This window comes from Protomyctophum bolini (genome assembly GCF_963924005.1).
Source record: "Protomyctophum bolini genome assembly, chromosome: 18".
Classification (NCBI taxonomy): domain Eukaryota; kingdom Metazoa; phylum Chordata; class Actinopteri; order Myctophiformes; family Myctophidae; genus Protomyctophum; species Protomyctophum bolini.
This window is the reverse complement of record NC_137879.1, coordinates 7,213,066-7,235,717: the sequence shown is the minus strand read 5'-3', so window position 1 is coordinate 7,235,717 and position 22,652 is coordinate 7,213,066. Positions and strand designations below refer to the sequence as shown.

The 22,652-nt window shown below is 44.4% G+C and overlaps 1 protein-coding gene across 1 annotated transcript; it reads left to right on the top strand.

The window, feature by feature from the left end:
* Positions 1 to 1,242: 1,242 nt before the first annotated feature.
* fshr (follicle stimulating hormone receptor) lies at positions 1,243 to 22,522 on the top strand (the record flags this gene model as incomplete). Its single annotated transcript, XM_080789332.1, has 10 exons — positions 1,243 to 1,352; positions 11,687 to 11,758; positions 12,314 to 12,388; positions 14,191 to 14,268; positions 17,238 to 17,312; positions 17,780 to 17,965; positions 18,724 to 18,935; positions 20,133 to 20,314; positions 20,681 to 20,881; positions 22,004 to 22,522. The coding sequence occupies 10 exons, from the start codon at positions 1,243 to 1,245 to the stop codon at positions 22,520 to 22,522; spliced, it is 1,710 nt and encodes a 569-aa protein (XP_080645458.1).
* Positions 22,523 to 22,652: the final 130 nt, after the last annotated feature.

Here is a 22,652-nt window from a genome sequence, read left to right as displayed (position 1 = left end):
CACATCTGGGCCACACAGACCCCAACGTGGGGTCCGGGGACCCCCTAGGGGTCCTTGAAGGCAGTTCCAGGGGGTCCCTGGAGTTAAATTAACATTGATTTTAAAATATAAATTGGGGGTCTCAGAGATAGAAATGCCATTAAATGGGGTATAGACTAATAATGCATGTCAAACTCAGGGCCCTTGAAATTAAAATGGTTGAGAAGCACTGCTAGAGCCGTAAAAAATGTTCTCTTATGGGGGTCCCTGGCATATCTTTTCAAGCCCACGGGGCTTGAAAAGATACAGGGCCTTGACACTGCATTATACAGGACAGGTCTATTCCCTCCCTCCCTCCCTCCCTCCCTGCAGCCTCGTCTATACATATATACCTTCTTGGAAATCTCCTCTCCTGTCAACAAGGAGAAGTGATTCAGACCTTATTGGGATATTTAAAGCAACCATGTGTAGGATCCTACATAGCAGATCTACAAGCTCGTAGCGCGGCACTTTGTGCCGTGTTACTAGACTTTACTAGGTACAATCAGTAGAAGTAATGATAGTAATAGTAACCGCCACCAGCAATCATAATCCCGGGAAGGAGGTATATTCCAGCCACATCGACCACAGTCCCCACTAGGGTGTTAGAACATGGGGTCTAGTTACCGGTGCCCTCAAGTTTTCAGCATATGAAATAAACGTAGACCAGGTTCTGTCAAACTTCTCTCGTGAGCCATGGACATTATACCTAATTCTCTCCAGCTTTAGCATAGACAGGACTTCTTGGATCCATTGGGCCGCAGAGGGAGGTTTATCTGCCTTCCAGTTCTTTAATATGAGCCTTCGGGCCAGCAGTGAGGCGAAAGCAATCGCCCGAAAAGCTCAACTCTCGTGGGACCACCCCCATGGATGGCAGTATAGGGATTGGGACTTAGTGTCAAATCCCCCATTGATGAGAAACATTGAAAGACTCCGGACCAGAGGTCTATATCAGTAATGGACAAGTACATTTTGATGCCATTACTTTTGTACTTTTACTCAAGTATATCTTTTAAATTCTGGACTTTTATACTTGTAACGGAGTATTTCTATATTGCAGTATTGATACTTCTATACGTTAAGTAATACATGATACTTTTTCCACCACTGGTTATTATGAGAGAGAGAGAGAGAGAGAGAGAGAGAACTGTGCTTTGTGATGATGTGATCAATAGGTCGTGACCTCCAGAAGCCTCCCTCCACGGCTCACTGCTCTGTGTACGGATGGAAGAGGTCGTGACCTCCAGAAGCCTCCCTCCACGGCTCACTTCTCTGTGTAAGGATGGAAGAGGTCGTGACCTCCAGAAGCCTCCCTCCACGGCTCACTTCTCTGTGTAAGGATGGAAGAGGTGGTGACCTCCAGAAGCCTCCCTCCACGGCTCACTGCTCTGTATAGTGTATACGGATGGAAGAGGTCGTGACCTCCAGAAGCCTCCCTCCACGGCTCACTGCTCTGTATACGGATGGAAGAGGTCGTGACCTCCAGAAGCCTCCCTCCACGGCTCACTGCTCTGTGTAAGGATGGAAGAGCCTTGAGGTTTAGCACCTGAACCCGGCGAGGCTGACGATCAGCTGCCCGTCAACGAGAGTGGCAGACGTACGTCGGCCGCTATAGAAGGTACTGTATATATAGGTGTCTATATAATTATAGTGGACTGAAGAAGGATCGATATCTTTATGGTTAGAATCCATCCATCATAATACGTGATCTGTGCGTGTGTGTGTATGTGTGTGCGTGTGCACGCCTGCGTGTGTGTGTGTGTGTGTGCGTGCTTAATGCTATCTGCTCGTCATAGCAATGTGTTTCTGTGTGCTTTGTTACCAACAGTATTGTATACCGTAGTATGGATTTGTCCAGTATGTGGAGTACAGTATTTCCACATTTCAATACTACTCCACTATACATCTCTGAGGGAAATATCTTTTGAGAATATAGCCAATCTACGAGCTCACAATGCGTCGATCGTCTATTTTCAAATGGTTTTTATACATTTTGGTTGGTGTTGGTGTTGGTGTTGGCTAGACCTCACTCTCGCAGTAATTAGTTAACTAACTAACTACATTTACTAACTACAACTACAACTACATTTTGAACTTGTGAAATGGCACATTTTGCATAATGATACTTTTATTGGGAGGAGACCCCAGGGCAGACCAAGGAGGAGACCATGGAGGAAACACATCGACTCACTAGCCTTGGAACGTGTGATAATGCTGGCCGTTGGCCGGAGGTTCCAGGGAGTAGACAGGTCCACAAGTATAAAAGGAGTCTACCAACGCGCCTCAAGCCTAAAACGGCTGATCCGGTGCTTCACAGGTGCAGGGACATCAAAGTTGCAAAAGGAGAGGAGACTGGAGCAACACGGACATTTAAAGCCTTTTATTAAGGTGCTGAGTATACAAAACGACTAACGTTTCGACCTTGCGGTCTTCATCAGAGTCATGTCCACAAGTATGTTTCAGGCATTTTATTTACCTCCAAAGTGCAGTGACAATACAAAAAGCAATAAATACTGGCCAAAATAACATTCCAAAAATAGACAAACAGACCAATGCAACTTCAGTGTCAATAAATACAAATAAACATTTTAAACCCTTTCAACCATTGTGTCTATAGGGGGCTGGCCTGGCCCGTGACAGAACGTCTCGGGATCCCCCAGGAGGAAGTCACTAATGTTGCTCTGGAGAGGGAAGTCTGGAGCACTCTGGTGGAGCTGTTGCCCCCGCGACCAGACTACAGATAAGCGGTTGAAGATGGATACTTTTACTTAAGTAAAACATGTGAGTACTTCTTCCAGCACTGCCCTTAGGTCCGTGAACAGACTGTTCTCTGTGCATAACAAACTGCCATTATCTCCTCCGTGATTTTCCATTGTTGATAAAATAGCATGCTGGTGTTAGGTTTCTTTTTTATAGCAAGAAAGGCCTGTTTGCTTGACAGGAAACGTCTCCGCCAGTACTCGGAAGACTTTAATTAGACTTTAATTATGCCAGCATTTATTTATTTTCTTTTGCCTCATTTGCATTCACGAGAGCAAAGGAGCAGCATTTACGTTTATTTTAACCCATTCTGACCGGGCACCCATTTTGGTGTTGGCATCATGTTGTGCTTTAGCTATTGAAAAATAGCAGATCTACAAGCTCATATCGCGCCACCGAGTGGCGCGCTACGAGCTTGTAGGTCTGATATTTTTGAAAAATTTGAAGAACGACTGACATTTTTAGAATCTGATCTCAGGTCAGAATGGGTTAATCAGACCAGTGTGTGTCCAGTGGAAACCTCGTATGAATCTGATCTCAGGTCAGAATGGGTTAACAATTCAAGCCTGATTTATAGTTCAGGCTATTGAAGCTCGCCACAGGCTGGCTGTGAGCTATAGTAGATTGTCTATTTTTCTAAAACAGTTTTGCAAAAATGACATGCCCAGAATGGTGGAAGTAGTTAAGCTGGTGTTGGTTAGGCAAAGGCTATTGGGAGACGTCCATGAGCCGGCTATAGGCCTACACTCACACAGAAATGTGTAAAATGTACGCAGGTTATTTTTATTAGAAAATGCAAAAAGTAAACATTATAAAACACACTAAGTTTGTTTGTTTGTTCACAATATCCTCTTTTCTTTTGCCAAATCATCCAAAGCAACGCTTTCTTTCGTAGATAAACTATGCTCAATATAGTTATTCTGGACGGGAATTACCCCTTTTAGTGTTTTAAGCATTGTTATATGCTTTATAGGTATTGAAAAATAGCAGATTTACAAGCTCATAGCGCGGCACCAAGTGCAGCACTACCAGCTGGTATACATCTGCTATTTTTTGAAAAATCGTGAAAATATGCTGCAAATCTTTTGTATATTATTCTTTCGCAGCGCAACATTTTTAACTCAAATCTTTGCTTGTGGAGGGATCCCCATGGAACAACATATTTACAGATGGGGGTCGGACGGCAGCCAAGTACATTGTGGGGTCCTTGACAGGAAATAGTTTGTAAACCACTGACATTAGAAACATAATATGTTTATCAGAAAGTTTTATTGGATTTAGAAGACTTATTTATTTGGTATTGTTTTGTATGTCTATATGTCATGGTCAGTGTTTGCTTCAGAACGTCACCAGAGCTGTCTTGTTTTGGGATGTCAGTATGATTTAGGGTGGAACATGTGTTCCTGTACCCAAGCCAAGGTGAAATGACCCACACTGGGTGAGGAGGAGTGCGTCTTTTGACTCCTGTCGACGTGCCCGCATGCAGGCAGACAGTGGTGGAAAAAGTATGCAAATGTTTTAAATGGTGAATTTATATAGCGCCTTTATCCAAGGCACTTTACATAGATTGTGCATCAATTCACCCATTCATTCACACACACATTCATACACCGATGGCGGCGGAAACCATGCGAGGCACCAACCAGGCACATCGGGAGCTATTTGGGGTTCAGTGTCTTTGCTCAAGGACACTTCGACACTAACTCTGGGGGAGCCTGCGGGTTCGAACAGGCAACCTTGCGGTTACCATCCAGATTTATATAGATCTTTAACTCTTGAGAGCGTATAAGATTTTACGCTCTCAAGATTTCTATTTTTGTTAAACATCTGCATTAGTTAATTTTTGATCAACACTTGTCTGTTGTCTCTCCTAATTATACCACATAAATTCACACAATTTTATTCAACAGCAACAACTAAATCTTCTTTATAGTTTTGGGTCTGAGAGGCTTACATCTCATCAAATGGTGGTCCGTGGCTCAAATGTCAAATAAATAATGGGTTTAAAATCACTGATGTAGAGATACTCTGTTGCAATTAAAAGTCCGTAATTCAAAATGTACTTTAGTAAAAAGTAAAAGTCTTGGTATCAAAATGTGCTTATACCAACAGTATAAAAGAATGTCCCATTTCACAAGTTTGCAAATAAATTGTACAAAAATCTTTTGAAAACAGCAGATCTCACAATCTAATGTGTCATATCATGGCATATCATTTTGAAATAGTAGATTGGCTATTCATTTTCAATAATAATAATTAATTGTAACTCATATAGATAATGTTTTCAATTAATTGTAGTGGAGTAAAAGTGCAATATTTTTCCTCTGAGATGTAGTGGAGAAGTAAAAGTACTGAAAACTGGAAATATATTATTTAAAATCTTAATATTATTTAAAAAAAACTCTAAATTGTAGTACACTACTTGAGTAAATGTTACTTTACACCACTGTCCCCAGGTCTGGCTCAAGGACACTCCGACACAAAGCCAGCCAGGAGGAGCCGTGCGGGGATCTAACCGAGGACCTTTACAGTCCCCTGTGGGCCGCTCAGACCCCCTGAGCCACTGCCGCTATAGCTGCTGCCAGCTTTATCCTTCTGAGGTATGACGTGAACACAAACAATTGACCGAGGCACTTCCTCCGACCTTGCGCTTGCACAGTTGCACACCTGTTTGTGTAAATTGGAAGATTAGATCAAGGTCTGTGAAAAAAACTTTAATTTGTGCTTCCAGAAAAAGAAAAGGTAAATAAGTTGAAGGTGGGGGCACGGTGGCACAGTCGGTATAGTGCTGTGGACACTAAAACTGCCTCCCGCTGGCCTGGCCAGCCGGGGCGCCTGTTGGAGGGGAAAGGAACTGGTCGGCGTAACGTTTTCCTTCCACGCGCTACGTTGTCCAGCCCGGGGAAACTTCTCACCCTATCTCTAAGGGAGATGCCAGCCACCCGTCGAAGAAAACTCATTTCGGCCGCTTGTATTCGCGACCTTATTCTTTCGTTCATGACCCAAATATATTGTTTTGTTATGTAAATACAGGGACAAATGACATACTGTGCCTTTAAAGTTTTGTCTGCTTGGCTTTTTGGGTCAGAGTTAAAAAAAGTCCCATCTCCTCTCTCTCTGTAGCCTATATTGATACTAATTATACAGTATAAACACACACAGTGTTGTGTGTGTGTATTTATTTAATAGCTAATTCAGGTGCTTGGCCTTGACGGTGAAGAGCTTAAAAGTTGAAAGCTGCTCTCTGTTGGTTAAATTAATAAAACCTGATATGAGTCGCGTTGGCTTTTGACCACTTCATCCATTATTTAAAACTTTATGACCTCACTGAGACAGCGAGGTCATGAAAAGGTTTTCAAATGAATGTCAAATTGGAGCAAAATTTGGAGTGGATAAATTGTATCTAAAATATATTTGTGAAAATCCGTATCCAAGGTCAGATTTGCAGCTCGAGTTTGTGTCAGTTTTATTCGAGTTTTCTTCCTTTTTTACGCGCTGTAGTGTATACCAGTGTTTCTCAAACATTTTTGGCCCTTTTTATAATGTTTTCATCCACGGTGGCCCAACACCTTATATTTATGTCATATTACAGTACGTATGCAAATACCTGAGAGAATATCTTGTTTCCATTATGACAGATTGAAAATAACGTAATACTTTTTTTACATTAAACCACTTGAACCCCAGTGTCCCGAAGTCTGGGGGAACATTCGCCAATTTTTGGCCAAGAGGTTTGGTAAAAGAACGCACCAAATACAGTGCATAGTTACCATAGTATGAATATAGAGGGTAAGCTTTGAAGTGATATTGATGAATACCAAATATTATCCTGGACTTGCATTACGGCACTCACTGTATACCACTGTTTCCTAAATTTTATTTTTAAATTATTATTTCAAAACATAAAAAAACAAACATTCCCAGAAAAAGCTAACATTTTCATGAATTAAGCCAAAATTCAATGATTTATTTTTCAGTAACTTCATGTAGAAATAAAAGAAAAATCTAAGAAATTCCATAAATTTGAAGAAAAGAAGTAGTGAAAATCGCCGAAGCGACGCGTTGTGAGCTTGTATATCTGCTATTTTCACTAAGTTTGGGTCCCGGGAGAATGTCTGATTTCTGTTGTGGGTCACAGGCTAAAATGTTTGGGAACCACTGGTGTATAACTGTACACACATCAGCTTCTTTCTGCGCAGCTGTATGGTATGAATGTGTCCATCAATATTAATATAATATCAATATTTAATTATGGTAATAATACTATCCGTTTAAAGTCATGCTGTAAACTCAGTTCTGGCATTTGTAGAATCCAAAGATCCATGCATGACATGATAACAGTTCTTACAGGTAAGAACTGTTATTTCCGTAGGTCTAGGAAAATTAATTTAAAGTCATCTATAGTACTATCAGCCGATGCCATAAAACCTGAACTTAGGAGAATATACACTGACACACACCCGCACACCCGCACACACAATGCACAATCACATTATATTATAGGCACGCATGCTCATGTGCACATGCACGTACGGTACGTGTACGTACATGCGCACACGCACACACAACAAACACACATGCACAGTGCACACTGTCTGACATGCACAGATGGACTGCTCAAAGAGAGACCTCCTATCTCGACTCGCACTCCCACAAAGCTTCACACACGCCCCCACATTCAGTCTCATTACACCGCGTGGAGAGATACAACAACTTTCATTCCTAGAGAGAGAGAGAGAGAGAGAGAGAGAGAGAGAGAGAGAGCGAGAGAGAGAGAGACAAACAAGTGTAGAAGACGTGACTAAGTGAGGGCTCTTGTGGAAGGCCTTTGCACTTGTAACCCCGCGGCCTATACGGAGATAGAGGAAGTCAACGAGAAATAAGCGCTGGAGAATATAGTTGCGAGAGCAGAAAAAAAAAAAGCAGACGCTCGTCGGAGGTAAATAAACATCCAAGCGCAGGAAGAGGAACGCAGATGGAAGTGATGCTGATGATGATGATGATGATGATGGCGGTGGTGGTGAACTTGCCTGGTGGTGGTGGTGAACCCGCAGGTTGCCAGCTAGACGCCAAGAATAAGGTCTACTACTCCTGTAGTAGTAGTAATAATGTCTTCTCCTGCGAGGGCAGTGAGGTCAAAAATATTACCCGGGCCAACATTCCCGCTAACACTGAGAAACTGTGAGTATACATGGCACGCGCACGCACGCACACACACACACACACACACACACACACACACACACACACACACACACACACACACACACCAAATGAGCATGCAATGTCTGAGCTTGTGATGCTTACTCCATCTGTGCGTTCATTGTGAATATCATATCTGATTGTCTATAATGGTCTTATTGTTTTATCTGCTGCTGATAACTGTTAGTCTGCTGTTTTGTAAGATGATGTTTTATTTAGATATAGGAGATATAGGAGAGTGTAAGGCAAGTTTTGTTTATATATGGCACATTTCCACAAAGCAGTTCAAAGTGCTTTACATTAAACATTGAGCATTAAGTATTAAGTGCAGTGCAATAAAAACAAACCGATACACGTACAATAAACAATACATATAAGAATGCAATTGCAGTGCAGACTAAATTATTCCTGGGAGTTAAATTGTTCCAGACACACGTGGTGCATATATAAAAACGGAAACGTTTAGAAAGCAGAGCTGCCCCCAGGCCACCTGAGGTCTGGATGTTATCATGATGTAGCACCATTAACACAATGAATTAAGACCGGGCCACCCGAATAGAGCGGTCCAGACTCCAGGCACCTTGGCTGGTAATCCAGTCTGGCAGTGTGCCGCGGGTTCGACTCCCGGTCCCGACGGGCGACGGCCCATATACTGCATGTCTCCCCCCCCCCCCCCCCCCCCCCATCTCTCTCCCCATTTCCTGTCAGCCTACTGTCTGTCCCTCCATAAAATATATATAAAATAAAGGCGAAAGCCACAAAAAAACATTACAAAAAAAAAGAAATTTATTCGGGACCTAAACCATTCAATGCTTTATAAGTAGCATTTTGCAATCAATTCTTTGCCAGACGGGGAACCAACCTACAGGGCAGAGACATGACGGGAGACACATTTGACTCTGCGGGGTCGACAAGGAGCTATATAATAATAATAATAATAATAATAGCTCAGATTTATATAGCGCTTTTCTAAATACCCAAAGCGCTTTACAAGGGGACACTAGGAACAGACTCTATTAAGAGAAAAAAACAAAGTAAAACATAACAGATACAGGGTTAAAAAGATAAAAGGATAAACGAGACCTCAGCTGGGGAAAGCTGGGGAAAGCTGGTATATGGTCGACAAGGACCTCTATGGTCGGCGCACTAACTATCTGAGACATCATGCACCCCTTTACGCCGGGGCTCCACCGGTGTCGGCGTCGCGTCACCGTCAGGGAAGGTTCCCTTTTTAATCAGTGAAGGGTGGCTCCACTGCCCGCGTCGCGTTGCGTGGCTGCATTGTATTGACACTCTGCATGTAGCAGAGTGTCTCAGAGCCTCGGCCTGATGGCCTCAAAAGTATCTAATATCTCCTCCAGACCCTTTGGTCTAGTGGTTAAAGATGTTGGACTTTCATGTTGGGAGAACTGAGTTTGAATCCTGGGCGTTACGTTGGTGCCGTGACCCGGATGGGGTTTCCCCCGTGGGAGGAGGAGGTCAAAAGGGGGGTGAGTGAGTGTAGCAGAGTGGCTCAGAGCCTCGATCAGCCTGATGGCCTGAAAAGTCTAATATCTCTCTCCTCCATGCAGTCCATAGGGATATCCCTTTGGTCTAGTGGTTAAGATGTTGGAGACCCGAGTTAAAATCCTGGGCGTTACACACACGCACACGCACACGCACACACACACACACACACACACACACACACACACACACACACACACACACACACACACACACACACACACACACACTGGGCTACTACAAGCATCTGCAAGTGTTGTGCTTCATGCCACAGTGTCATTTCACTTTGCACCGCATGTGAGAGGAATTATTATTTGAAACATTATGCAGTGTTATGTATGTGGAACAGATGCAAGATGAAGGGGCATTTCATGTAAAGAGATCAGGAAATGACTAATAATAACTGCAACAGGGGGGAAACCTTGACTGTATAATATTGCTTGTTGTTGTGTGTTTTGCTGTTTTATTAATATCCAAACATGCCAGAATGTATTTTTACAACACATGCATGCTCTATGTCGCCAACCTCCCTTGCTTTTTAGGCTTTTCACACACTTTATCAATTCATTATACATAAAGTGACACGTGGGAATAGTTCTGTACAACTACAGTTTTGTTACCATCTCAAGGACACTTTAATGGTATTCGTAGCGATAGTCTGAGTGTTGCTTGTAGATCTCCCCGTGCCCTGACTTCAACCCGGTTCCAGTGATGCAAAGTGCCCAATGTTGCCATCATTCACCAGCCCTCATCTCAAGCTTTCTCAGTCAGGGGGGGGGGAGGGTGATAGTCCCTCGCGGTAAACACTGACCTGGAATCTCAAGGCTAGGACCACAGATAGGCAGAAGGGGAAGAGAGGTGCGTGCGTGCGTGCGTGCGTGCGTGCGTGTGTGCGTGTCACTGTGTGCATGCTTGTATGTGTGGATTCAGACCAATACCTCTCAGAGAAAGGCTTAAAGGAGAATTCCATACTAGAAGGCTTTCTTACCTTTATTCGTAGTTGTTACGTCCCCACCAAAGAGGTCCAGGTGTTATTTTGTACAAAAGTGCATTATTGGCTATTTCCCCTAATATAAGCCCTCAATGGGTGTTGGATCTGTGTGCTAATTCGCTTATTTCCATTGAAATAAGTAGTAAAGTGTGCCGCTTGGGATACTATTTACATTATGAAGAGAGGATATATGCCAAAACAAATTGAGCGATGGAAATAAGCGAATTAGCACAACATCCCATAGCCCCATTCAATTTGATGCAATTCAATTCAATTCAATTCAATTAATTGAAGGCTTATGGTAGGGGAAATAGCCAATGATGCGCTTTTGCTCACATGACATCCTCCTCAGACATGGTGTGGTATACTGTCCCACATACGGCAGAATGTATCGTGCACAGAATCAATACTGTACACCGCATGCATGATGTACTGTACTTGTACTGTACACCTCTGTGAATGAAGGACTGAAGTACAGAGCTAAGAATTCAGAGGCAGCAATGTGTGTGTTCTGCTCCACGACCCGAGGCCAAGGCTCAGGGATTCACTGCATGGGTGTTTACGAGAATGAAAGGAGCAGCCCTTTTTTAACACACACACACACACACACACGCGCACACACACACACACACACACACACACACACACACACACACACACACACACACACACACACACAGGACCCCCAGCATTATCTGTATTTGGCCGCCGACCCCCATCTGAATATATGTTGTTCCAGGGACCCCCCAGAAGCAAAGATTTGAGTGAAAGACTCAAATGTTAAATGTTCAAAGATTTGTGCCACATTTTCATAATTTAAAAAAAAAAAGCAGATCTACAAGCTCATATGGCGCGGTGCCTCGCTACGAGCTTGTAGATTTGCTATTTTTCAATAGTTAAAGTATAACATAAAGCTTATAACACCAAAAGGGTTTCCCGTCCTGAATGGGTTAACTATATACTTCTCAATAGCGGATACTGTACAACCCATAGTTAGATATATACAACTGGTCTGGCTATACTGTGAGAATATAGGATGTTGATACTACTGAGAAGTTACATTTAGTATAAATGGCCATCCAACACCTCAAAATACAAAGTAATGTCTTTTATAGTAACCTTAATACCTAACCAATAACCATCACTGTTACTAATCATCCGTGCATTCCATTGCATTGATTGGTCATCGGCTGTTTTCTGTGTCGACAGGGTGCTGAAACAGACCGGGCTCACTGAGGTTCCAGAGAGCGCCTTCGCCAACCTGCCAGAGCTGAAGAAAATGTAAGTGTGGTTGTATATGTAAGTGCGTACATGTCTTCAGAGTGCGTGCGTGCGTGCGTGCGTGTGTGCGTGCGTGCACCGAGGAGTGTTGTGCTTGTTTTGTCTTCTGTGTGAAACTAGACGAGCGTATAGGGGCTCGTAGATGATAGGAGTTCCAGTGAGCTTGGGTTCTGTGGTCGGGTAAGAGAACAAAATAAGCATGAGTCTCACTGATGGAGTTTTTGTCCACAAAGGACATGCACCAACCCTCGAGTTACATTGCTATGTAACTGTTTTGTATGCAAATGTGTTTAGTCTTAATTCGACATGGGACAACGTGAAACCAACACCAAGGCTATGCTTCACCCAAACAGAATTTCACAGAAGGAATGCGAGTTCTCATTTCTCAGTAAAACAAACACACACAGATCGCTGCATGTTTAGTTGTTTGAGAGTCACTATAGACTAGAGCACCTTTTGTATGTATAAAATAAATGATAATACTAAAACTATGCCGTGTGTGTATATACGCAATATTAATATATTTGTATGCATTGTTATCTCACACACCTATAGTGTCATAGAGGAGAATGGAGAGTTGAAGAGTATTGCTGCCTTTGCCTTCGCCAATCTCACAAAGCTCACTGAGATGTAAGTATAAATACGATTGTGCCACATATGGACTACCTGTAGTCTACAGCAGACTGATCCCAAACTGGATCAATGTGTTTAATTGCCCCCCTCCTCCCAATTAAACAAGTGTTTGGTCAAACCACGTGACTTCCATAGGATAAGCATTGGGGCGGCCATGAAACACAGGCAGAGCACAGAACATTTGTTCTTTGTGTGTATGAAGCCTGAGAGTGTGCAAATGGGTCCATTTGGTTACAGAGTTACAGACCCATAAGGGTCCATTTGGTTCCTAACTATCATTTAGCTGGGGACCCCCTGGAACTCCCTCAAGGACCCCTGGGGGTCCCCGGACCCCACTTTGGGAACCACTGGTCTACAGGACAGACACAAAATGTAAACCTAAAGATGAAAACAGTCCTTTTTAGGTACCCTTCAGTGATAATAGATCCCGCTTGGAATAATGACATTACGATCAAATGAAGCTGAATTAAATCTGTTCCACCCGGTATGTTAGCATATGTGATATTCCAAGAAATGCCTCACATTACCTCGTGTCTACTACTCTGCAGGCATGCATTCATCTGGCTGTTTCTGTTTTCTTGCAGATCCATAAAAAGCTGTAGAAACCTGAAGTTCATCCACGAATATGCATTCATAGGTCTTGTGAACCTGCGGATCATGTGAGTGAGTGAGTGGTCTGACACCGGACAGTTTGCAACAGTTTGGGGAAACTCACAGAGGTTATGAATATATATCTCTGCTGTCCGGAGGATACCCAGCTCATAACTCCAAAATGTTCATTTTTCAGGAAATAAAAAATATACGTTTTTAAAATAAATTAATGAAACCTATTTTAGTAAACTATGCAATATGTTGCCTCATCAAAGTTGGTGTTGTGACTTTAGATATTGTCAATTACTTGCATGAGAAGGAGAGCGGTGGTGGAGTTAGCTGTTTTAGCAGACAGTTTGAGGGTCCAATGGAGTTAAGAGGTTTTGTCCAATGCGTTTTTTACTACTTTCCATTGGTTCAATATTTTCGAAACAATAACACACAGACGTAAGTGTTCAATAGCACTGATTCATGGAATACAATCAAAAACTTGTGCCAAAACTGGGTCATAAACCCGCTGCCAGGTACTGTTGAAATGTCTCAGGGTGAGATAGAAAAACATTACAAGCACCTCCCAGGCTGAGGAAAGTTGCTAAACAAACACAATGACTGATAGACTGCCACATTATAGCTTGGTGTTTGGCTTCAAATCTTGATTCAAAGCTGCACTTTACAAGATTGTAACGTAAGCACAGATGCAAGTGTTTTATCAATCTAAATCCTGTAAAGGATTGAGAACATAAGATCAGCCCACTGAATGCTGTACATTCACCGCAATGAGCTTCAGTGATCTGGTAAGTGGCACTATAGTATCAGGCCCGTATACTTACTGCCACTGGGGGGCATACACAACGTATGGAAGCTCCAGTGCATCTTTCTCTGTACCGTTCTTCACTTTGATTCCATTTTATATACTTTACACACAGCAATATATTGTTCAATATATGTCAGAATGTAAAATAAATTGGACAAAGTAAATGTATCACAAATAATTACAAAACATATTTTGGACATTGTAAATACATGGTAAATACAATTATATATCCAGATAAAAATATCAACGTCCTCTCCTATATTTTGGGCCTTCATGGTCTTGACTGAAATACCACCCTGTTCTGACTGATTTACCGTTCCACTGTCTAAATGTGTGTATTGTGTGTATGTATTGTTCCACTGTCTAAATGTGTGTATTGTTGTGTGTATCCCAGGAAATTCATCGACACTGGACTGACGGCCTTCCCAAACTTCGCTAAGATCAATTCGAGACAACACCGGTTTAAGTTACTGTAAGTCAACCTGCTTCTTAATTATATTAGGCCCACTAGTGGCTCTATATAAAGTGGTCAGTTCTGGGGTTATCGGACAACAGTGGGGTCCCCGCCCGTCCCATGCTTGGGGCTGGGAGTGGTCTGATAGTGTAGGTGTGTGCAAATCCTTTGGCTGGAGAGTTGATCCTTGCAATCAGACACAGACCTGCAGGTTCAGGCCAATCAGCGTACATTATAATCGTGAGTAAAGTAGAAGTTGAGGACGCTGGCGTCGACTGTCCGCCGCTTCACCTCCCAATGTATGACTGAATTAACCATTATGTAAAGCGCTTTGAGCACTTGGAAAAGCGCTATTAAAGAAAATGCAATTCATTACATATAGGGAAACACATGGCCTATATATGAAAGAAAAGGATGCCCAACGATGTGGTACGTTTCTTTATTAATACATTCACTGTTTTGTTCAAGGTTCAAGGTTGTACTTTATTGTTACATCTTGTGTACAGGTACATAAGAGTAAAACTTATTTTAGTTTGGCTTCCTTACAGACAATGCAGTAGCAGCATATAGATGGCATATAACATTCAAAACAACAAAACCACAGCAAGCACAGCAAACAAAGGGATAGAATAAAGAGTGCAAGAAAGAGAAAACACTGAGTTAAAAGGAGCATAACATATTATGTACATGTGCGTGTTTTCCCTGCAGTGAGCAAAGTTAGTGTTCGTTAGTGTTTATTGTAAAGTATACTCTATTCAGGGAAATGTGGGTTACCTTAACCCATTCTGACCTGAGATCAGATTCATACGAGGTTTCCACTGGACACACACTGGTCTGATGAACCCATTCTGACCTGAGATCAGATTCTAAAAATGTCAGTCGCTCTTCGATTTTTGAAAAAAATAGCAGACCTACAAGCTCGTAGCGCGCCACTCGGTGGCGCGCTATGAGCTTGTAGATCTGCTATTTTTCAATAGCTAAAGCATAACATGATGCTAACACCAAAATGGGTGCCCGGTCAGAATGGGTTAAACCTCAGCTTGCCTCTCACTGAGGCCATGGGCTGGATGCTAATTATCCTCATGCATGCCTGTGCAGAATGCTAATTCATGCAAATGAGGAGCTAATCCGCACAATTCAGCACAATTCAGGAACTTTTTGGAAACTGCCGACGACTATAAGTGTAATGAATTCAGAGGCAATGTCGGCCAATTTGTCCCATGGTCAAGCCAATGGACAATACCGTATATACATTTGTTTCTATGACCACTAGAAGTATGATAAGCTCTTGTATTGGTCAGATCAAACCACTTTGGTCGAGCTGGGTCAGGGTGTAAGGAGCAGAATTTCCTCTAGGGGCTGCTGGAGGGGCTTTTATAGAGTTGGCAAACACTTGCTCATATACACAGAAATAACACACACACAGACACACACACACACACACACACACACACACACACACACACACACACACACACGCACGGCACGCACAGTCGCACACACACACGCAAGCATTCATCTATGTGTTATGTGTGCTGGTTAGTGAATTTCAGGATAACCTTCACATACACAGAGTGCCAGCCAATGCCTTCAGAGGCCTCTGCAGTCAACCCATCCATCAAATGTGAGTTGTCCGTTCATTTTTTACATGCACCTGCACCTGCCACATGCACCTACACCTGCCACATGCACATGCACAATCATGCACATGCACACAGTCGCGCACACACACATGCACACACATACTAGTGTACACACACTTGAAAACTAAGTGAGTAGTAAATTCGGCACTAATAATTCAAACGCTCCCTTGTTTCCTGCCCTTGTCTGCGCTCTCTCTATCTCTACAACCCTCCGTCTGCTCAACTACAACCCTCCGTCTGCTCAACTACAACCCTCCGTCTGCTCAACTACAACCCTCCGTCTGCTCAACTACAACTCTCCGTCTGCATGCATGAAGTGAATTTTACGTTATTCAACCCATTTTGGGCGGGAACCCCTTTTGGTGTTAGCATTATGTTATGCTTTAGCTATTGAAAAATAGCAGATCTACAAGCTCCCTCGGCTTGTAGGTCTGCTATTTTTGAAGAATCGTGAAAAGTGACATGAACGTGTTTGAGAACGACTGACATAGAAAAACAGCTTTTTCAAGAAAACAGTCAGGATTTAGAAGACATTTGCATGACATGACATTCAATTTTCATTTATTTTTTCTTTTAGGTTTAATGACCTCAATTACATCCAAAAGAAAACCTGAACTTTGAACATTCAGTGGATTTTCTGTGGTCTGGAGCTTTCTCTGGGGTTTGGAAGTCTTTCTGTGAGCTGCAATGAAAACAGGCGAAACAGTGAAAACAGTGACATTTGCTGGCAAATCCTATTGACATTGGATTTTCCGTCTCTTACATCACAAACAGCAGGAAACTCAGAGCACCTGTTTGAGCCAGAAAACCCCACACCACAGAAAGTCTACTGAATGTTTTTTTGGGGTGCAATTGAGCTCAGAAAACCTAAAACAAATTAAGAAAAATGTAAAATAAAAAATAAAATAAAAGGTTTACGTCACAATCCCTTTAACGTCGCTTAATGCAGTCAGAAGGGGCTTTTCTGTTTGGATGTATATGGGCTGTCAAGGCCAGAAAGGGTTTTTTTTTTTCCTACTCAGTAGGCGTTCCCACATAACTTCCGGGAATGATGACGATGTCACGCGCATACAGTATACATCTATCTACTGTATACCAACATTCGTACGTGACTTCACTGTTAGATTTATTCAGTTACAGTTATGATGACTACCTTGGGCTATTTTCTCACTGACAGACGGCTGAACTTTAATGACATCCGAGAGATCGCCAGCGCTGCCTTTAATGGCACCACAGTGTACATATTGTGAGTCATTCTGTAAACACAGATTTACAGCACACATTTACACATTTACAAAAAAAACAGTTTGTCTTGATCTTTCTTTCTTTCTTTCTCTCATTCAGGAATTTGTCTTGGAACCAGAAGCTCAGTGTGATGGACCCCGAGGCCTTCCTGGGTTCCAGGGGGCTGGTCAACCTGTGAGCAACCATGACTAATAAATAATGCAGGGGACAGTGTTGTTTTTGGCAGCACATTTTGATTTTAGTCATAGTCTCTTCAATAGTTTTCATTTAGTTTCAGTCACATTTTATCTGTCATCTGGAATGTTTTAGTGTAAAACTAATGATCTAAATCTAAACACTGCAAGAAGTACCTGAAGAAACTTCATATAAGCTGCATCACAGCTTTTATTGCATAGGCCCTAAAATGATGATGCCCTTGATCGCTGGGAATTATTTTGGGTAACTCTGGTTCCGGTTTGGGGGTTCCGGCCTGATGACGTACTGCCCAAACCAGACTAGTACAACATGACGTAAAGATATGATCCGCTCCTGACAGGATCGTAAACGTGAAATGGCATGCCTCCTGCAGGCTATTAATCTATATGAGGGGATTTTCATCTTGTCTCTCTGCTCGCCTCTTTGTCGTCCTTTCCTTTATGCAGGGATATCTCTCACACAAAGCTGAGCTCCATTCCCGAGTCAATCCTCGAGAAACTAGATACGCTGATAGCGAAGTCTGCTTACCATTTCAAAAAGCTGCCACCTCCGGATCTGTTCAAGAAGCTAATCACGGCTAACCTCACCTACCCCTCACACTGCTGTGCCTTCGACAAGAAGTTTAGGAACAGGTAGCACACACATTTATTTTTTTCCCCCGTTTGTTTGTGGCTTTCGCCTTTATTTTATAGAGGGACAGACAGTAGGCTGACAGGAAATGGGGAGAGAGATGGGGGGGGTGACATGCAGTAAAGTCCGTCGGGATTGGGAGTCGAACCCGCGGCACACTGCCAGACTGAACTACCAGCCAGGGTGCCTGGGCCGCTGTCTGGACTACTGGACTACAACTCCCAGGGACACGTGCATGTCTTCCTTATGCTGATCACTCTGACTCAGGCCTCATTCACACGTACCAAACACCAATCAAGCAAATGTTTGGTCGTTTTTTGGGGCCACCACAATGCTTTTCCAATGGGAGTCACATGGTTTGATCAAACATTTGTGTTTGATGAGGGGGGGAGGGGCAGAACACCACCAGCAATCAGCAATTAAACACAAATGTTTGATCAAACCATGTGACTCCCATTGGAAAAGCATTGTGGTGGCCTAAAAAAAACAAAACAAACGACCAAACATTTTCTTGATTGGTGTTTGGTACGTGTGAATGAGGCCTCACACGCATTTCTTACACCCATATGGCACTGAGTGACATGCCTGTTGTACCTTGAAAGCACATGGCATGATTTTGTAAAAATGTAACTCTAATGCCCCTATAATGTTTGTGTCCTTGTACAGTATGCTTCTCCTTTTGTGTGGACAGAAGTAAATGGTAAATAATGTGTGTGTTTGCGTGCCTGCGTGCGTGTGCACTGTGCGTGCGTGGTTATAGGACGTTTCAGAGAATATGCTCAAACCCCAACACATCCCCAGACAGCACTGTGTACAAGAAATACTGTTCCAACTCCACCCACTGCACCCCCACCTCCGACGCCTTCAACCCCTGCGAGGACATCATGCAGCGGACCTACCTGAGGGTCCTCGTCTGGGTCATCTCCATCCTGGCGCTGCTGGGGAACACGGCCGTTCTGCTCATCCTGATAGGTGGGTGTGTTCTGCTCATCCTGATAGGTGAGTGTGTTCTGATCATCCTGATAGGTGGGTGTGTTCTGATCATCCTGATAGGTGGGTGTGTTCTGATCATCCTGATAGGTGGGTGGGTGTGTTCTGCTCATCCTGATAGGTGGGTGTCTGCGCTTCATGGACAAATAGTCAAATAGTACTTGACTGTCCAATATGTTGCTCTTGACTGTCAAATTTGTACTTGAGTTAGGTGTACTCTAGTTGGGGCCGGGGCATGGTGGCACAGGCTGTAGTGCTGTCGCCTCACAGCTAGAAGGTCCTGGGTTCGATTTCCGCTGGGGACGCTGGCGGCGTGTTTCCTCCTCCGCGTCATCAGTGCCCATACCCGAAGGCGGGGTTGGCGAAAGGGCCTTTCTGTGTGGAGTTTGCATGTTCTCCCCGTGTCCCCTAGGGTAGGTACCCTCACAAAAAACATGCAGTAATCCTGGTCCCTAAACTGCCTCCCCCTGGCCAGCCGGGGCGCCTGATGGAGGGGAAAGGAACTGGTTGGAATAACGTGTTCCTTCCACGCGCTACGTCCAACCAGGGAAACTCCCCCCCTGTCAGGTGTAAAGGAGCAACTTGGACACTCAGGCATGAAGGAAGCATGAGTTCAAGTCCGTTGCTCTCCCCTTGTCCCCCATATATGGGGACTAGGTTGGTGGAGGGTGTGTAGAGCCCAGGATCACATTAGATGATTGACACAGGGGTGAAAAATGGGTTACAAAATCGTGGGATAAAAAATATATATAAAAAAAAAAGGTATACTCTAGTTAAGTACAGTGGTTCCCAAACTTTTTCATGTCAAGCATTCCCAAATTGTCACTTATTATTAACCCGCGGACCCCCATTTGAAAAGATATATTTTACGGCTCTAGCAGTGATTCTCAACCCAGTTTGACATGCATTAGTCTACGGATTTATATTGTAAAATCAACTCTTTGAGTTACAGATCCATAAGGACCCATTTGGTTACAAACTATCATTTAGCTGGGGACCCCCAGAGAGAGAGAGAGAGAGAGAATAGCGAATAGCAGTTATCTTTGAATGGGATGATTAACTAATTTATTTGTTTATTTGTTTGTGTGTGTGCGTGTGTGTGTGTGCGTGCGTGCGTGCGTGCGTGCGTGCATGCGTGTGTGCGTGCGTGCGTGCGTGCGTGCGTCATTGTGTCGTTAGGCACCAAGGCCAAGCTGACCGTCCCTCGCTTCCTGATGTGCCACCTGGCGTTCGCTGACCTGTGCATGGGCGTCTACCTGGTCGTCATAGCGACCGTGGACATCGCCACGCGCGGCAACTACTACAACGATGCCATCGACTGGCAGACGGGCCCGGGCTGCAACGCCGCTGGCTTCTTCACGGTGTGTGTGTGTGTGTGTGTGTGTGTGTGTGTGCATGCGCGTTCATGTGTGGTGTGCACGTGCATGCATGCGTGTAAATGTTTGCTGTAATGTATGTAGGTGCATGTCAATATTTGTATGTATATATGGTATAGGTAGAGGTTCATTGTGTGCCTGTGCAGGTATATACTCTGCTATATGAGTTACAAATGTGTGTGTGTGTGTGTGTGTGTGTGTGTGTGTGTGTGTGTGTGTGTGTGTGTGTGTGTGTGTGTGTGTGTGTGTGTGTGACTATGTATGTGTATGTATGTGTGACTGTGTGTGTATGTGTATGTATGTGTGTGTATGTGTATGTATGTGTGTGTGTGTGTGTGTGCGTGCGTGCAGATGTTTGCCAGCGAGCTCTCCGTGTTCACGCTGACGGCCATCACGGTGGAGCGCTGGCACACCATCACGCACGCCCTGCGCCTGGACCGGAAGATGCGGCTGCGCCACGCCTGCGTGGTGATGGCGGTGGGCTGGCTGTTCTCCGCCCTGGTCGCCGTGCTGCCCACCGTGGAGGGGCTGGGGGTCAGCAGCTACACCAAGGTACACTACACAGTACACTACACACACACACACACACACACACACACACACACACACACACCTCACTGCCCACCGTAGAGGGGCTGGGGGTCAGCAGCTACACCAAGGTACACTACACAGTACACTACACAGTACACACACACACACACACACACACACACCTCACTGCCCACCGTGGAGGGGCTGAGGGTCAGCAGCTACACCAAGGTACACTATCAGACCCCCATTTGAAAAGATATGCCCCCCATGAGAGAAGATAAGGACCCCCATGAGAGAAGATAAGGACCCCCATGAGAGAAGATAAGGACCCCCATGAGAGAAAGGCTCTCGCAGTGATTCTCAACAACGTTTAATTTCAAGGACCCCCAGTTTGACATGCATTAGTCTAGTACGGACCCCCATTTAATGGCATTTCTATCTCTGGGACCCCCAATTTATATTGTAAAATATAAATAACAAAACAAAACTGCAAACATATTGGCGTCAAAATGCACTTAGAGTAATTTTGGTATGACCGGACCGGAGCTCCGAACCCAGACCTCCCGATCTCATTGGTGAACACTAGTGAACACATGCATGCATACTGTATACATGCAGTATGTTGCGTTATATTCGGATGCAGTACTTAGTTTAGACGGTTTTTGGTTTAGACTATAGTCTTTGGTTAGACCAGTCATTAGTCCTATACAACTACAACCTATCTCAAACCCTCACCCTAAACCTAACCTCCCACGGGGCAGCACACCTAAACCTAAACCTTAACCCATGTCTAACCAATGACTAGTCTAAACTAAGGCTTCATCCACACCTACATAAACGTAGCGTTTTCGTTTTCGTTTTTTTAAATCTCTCTGTCCATATGACCAATGGCAAGACCCATGCAAAACTCCGTTTACATTGTCCACACGGGAACACACAGGCGGAGTTTAAAAAAAAATACACTGTGGCAGGAGTTTTCCAAAAGATGCGTTTATATGGACCAAAAAACGCGTTTGCGTGTGGGCGACCCCCCCCAAAACGCATATAAAAACCTACGTTTATCCGTTTACCCGGATACGTGTGGACAATTAAGGCCTAAGTATGCACCCCGTTATGTTCACGTGCGTCCATTCTTCCCCCCAGACGAGCATCTGCCTGCCCATGGACGTGGACTCGGCCCTGTCCCAGGCCTACGTGGTGTCTCTGCTGGTGCTCAACATGCTGGCGTTCTCCGTCGTGTGCGGCTGCTACCTCAGCATCTACCTCAGCGTGCGCAACCGCGGGTCGTCCTCTGCGCCGCCGCGCGCCGACACGCACGTGGCCAAGCGCATGGCCGTGCTCATCTTCACCGACTTCCTCTGCATGGCGCCCATCTCCTTCTTCGCCGTCTCCGCGGCGCTCAAGCGCCCGCTCATCACCGTGTCGGACTCCAAGCTGCTGCTGGTGCTCTTCTACCCGCTCAACTCGTGCGCCAACCCCTTCCTCTACGCCTTCTTCACGCGCACCTTCCGCCACGACTTCGTCAGCATGCTGGCGGCGCGCTTCGGCGTGTGCAAGGCGCGCGCGCAGGTCTACCGCACGGAGAGCTCCTCCTGCCAGCAGGTGGCGGCGTGGACCTTTCCCAAGACGACGCTGTATTCCCTGGCCAACTCCCATCTCTGAGCCGGGTCCAGCGTCCAGCGTCCGAGGTTTGAAAAAAAAGAAAAAGAAAAGAAAAAGAGAAAAACATGTCCTCAACCAGCGAGACAAATTAATCACCTCTATGGGCCTCAGCTGGGGGGGGGATGTCAAC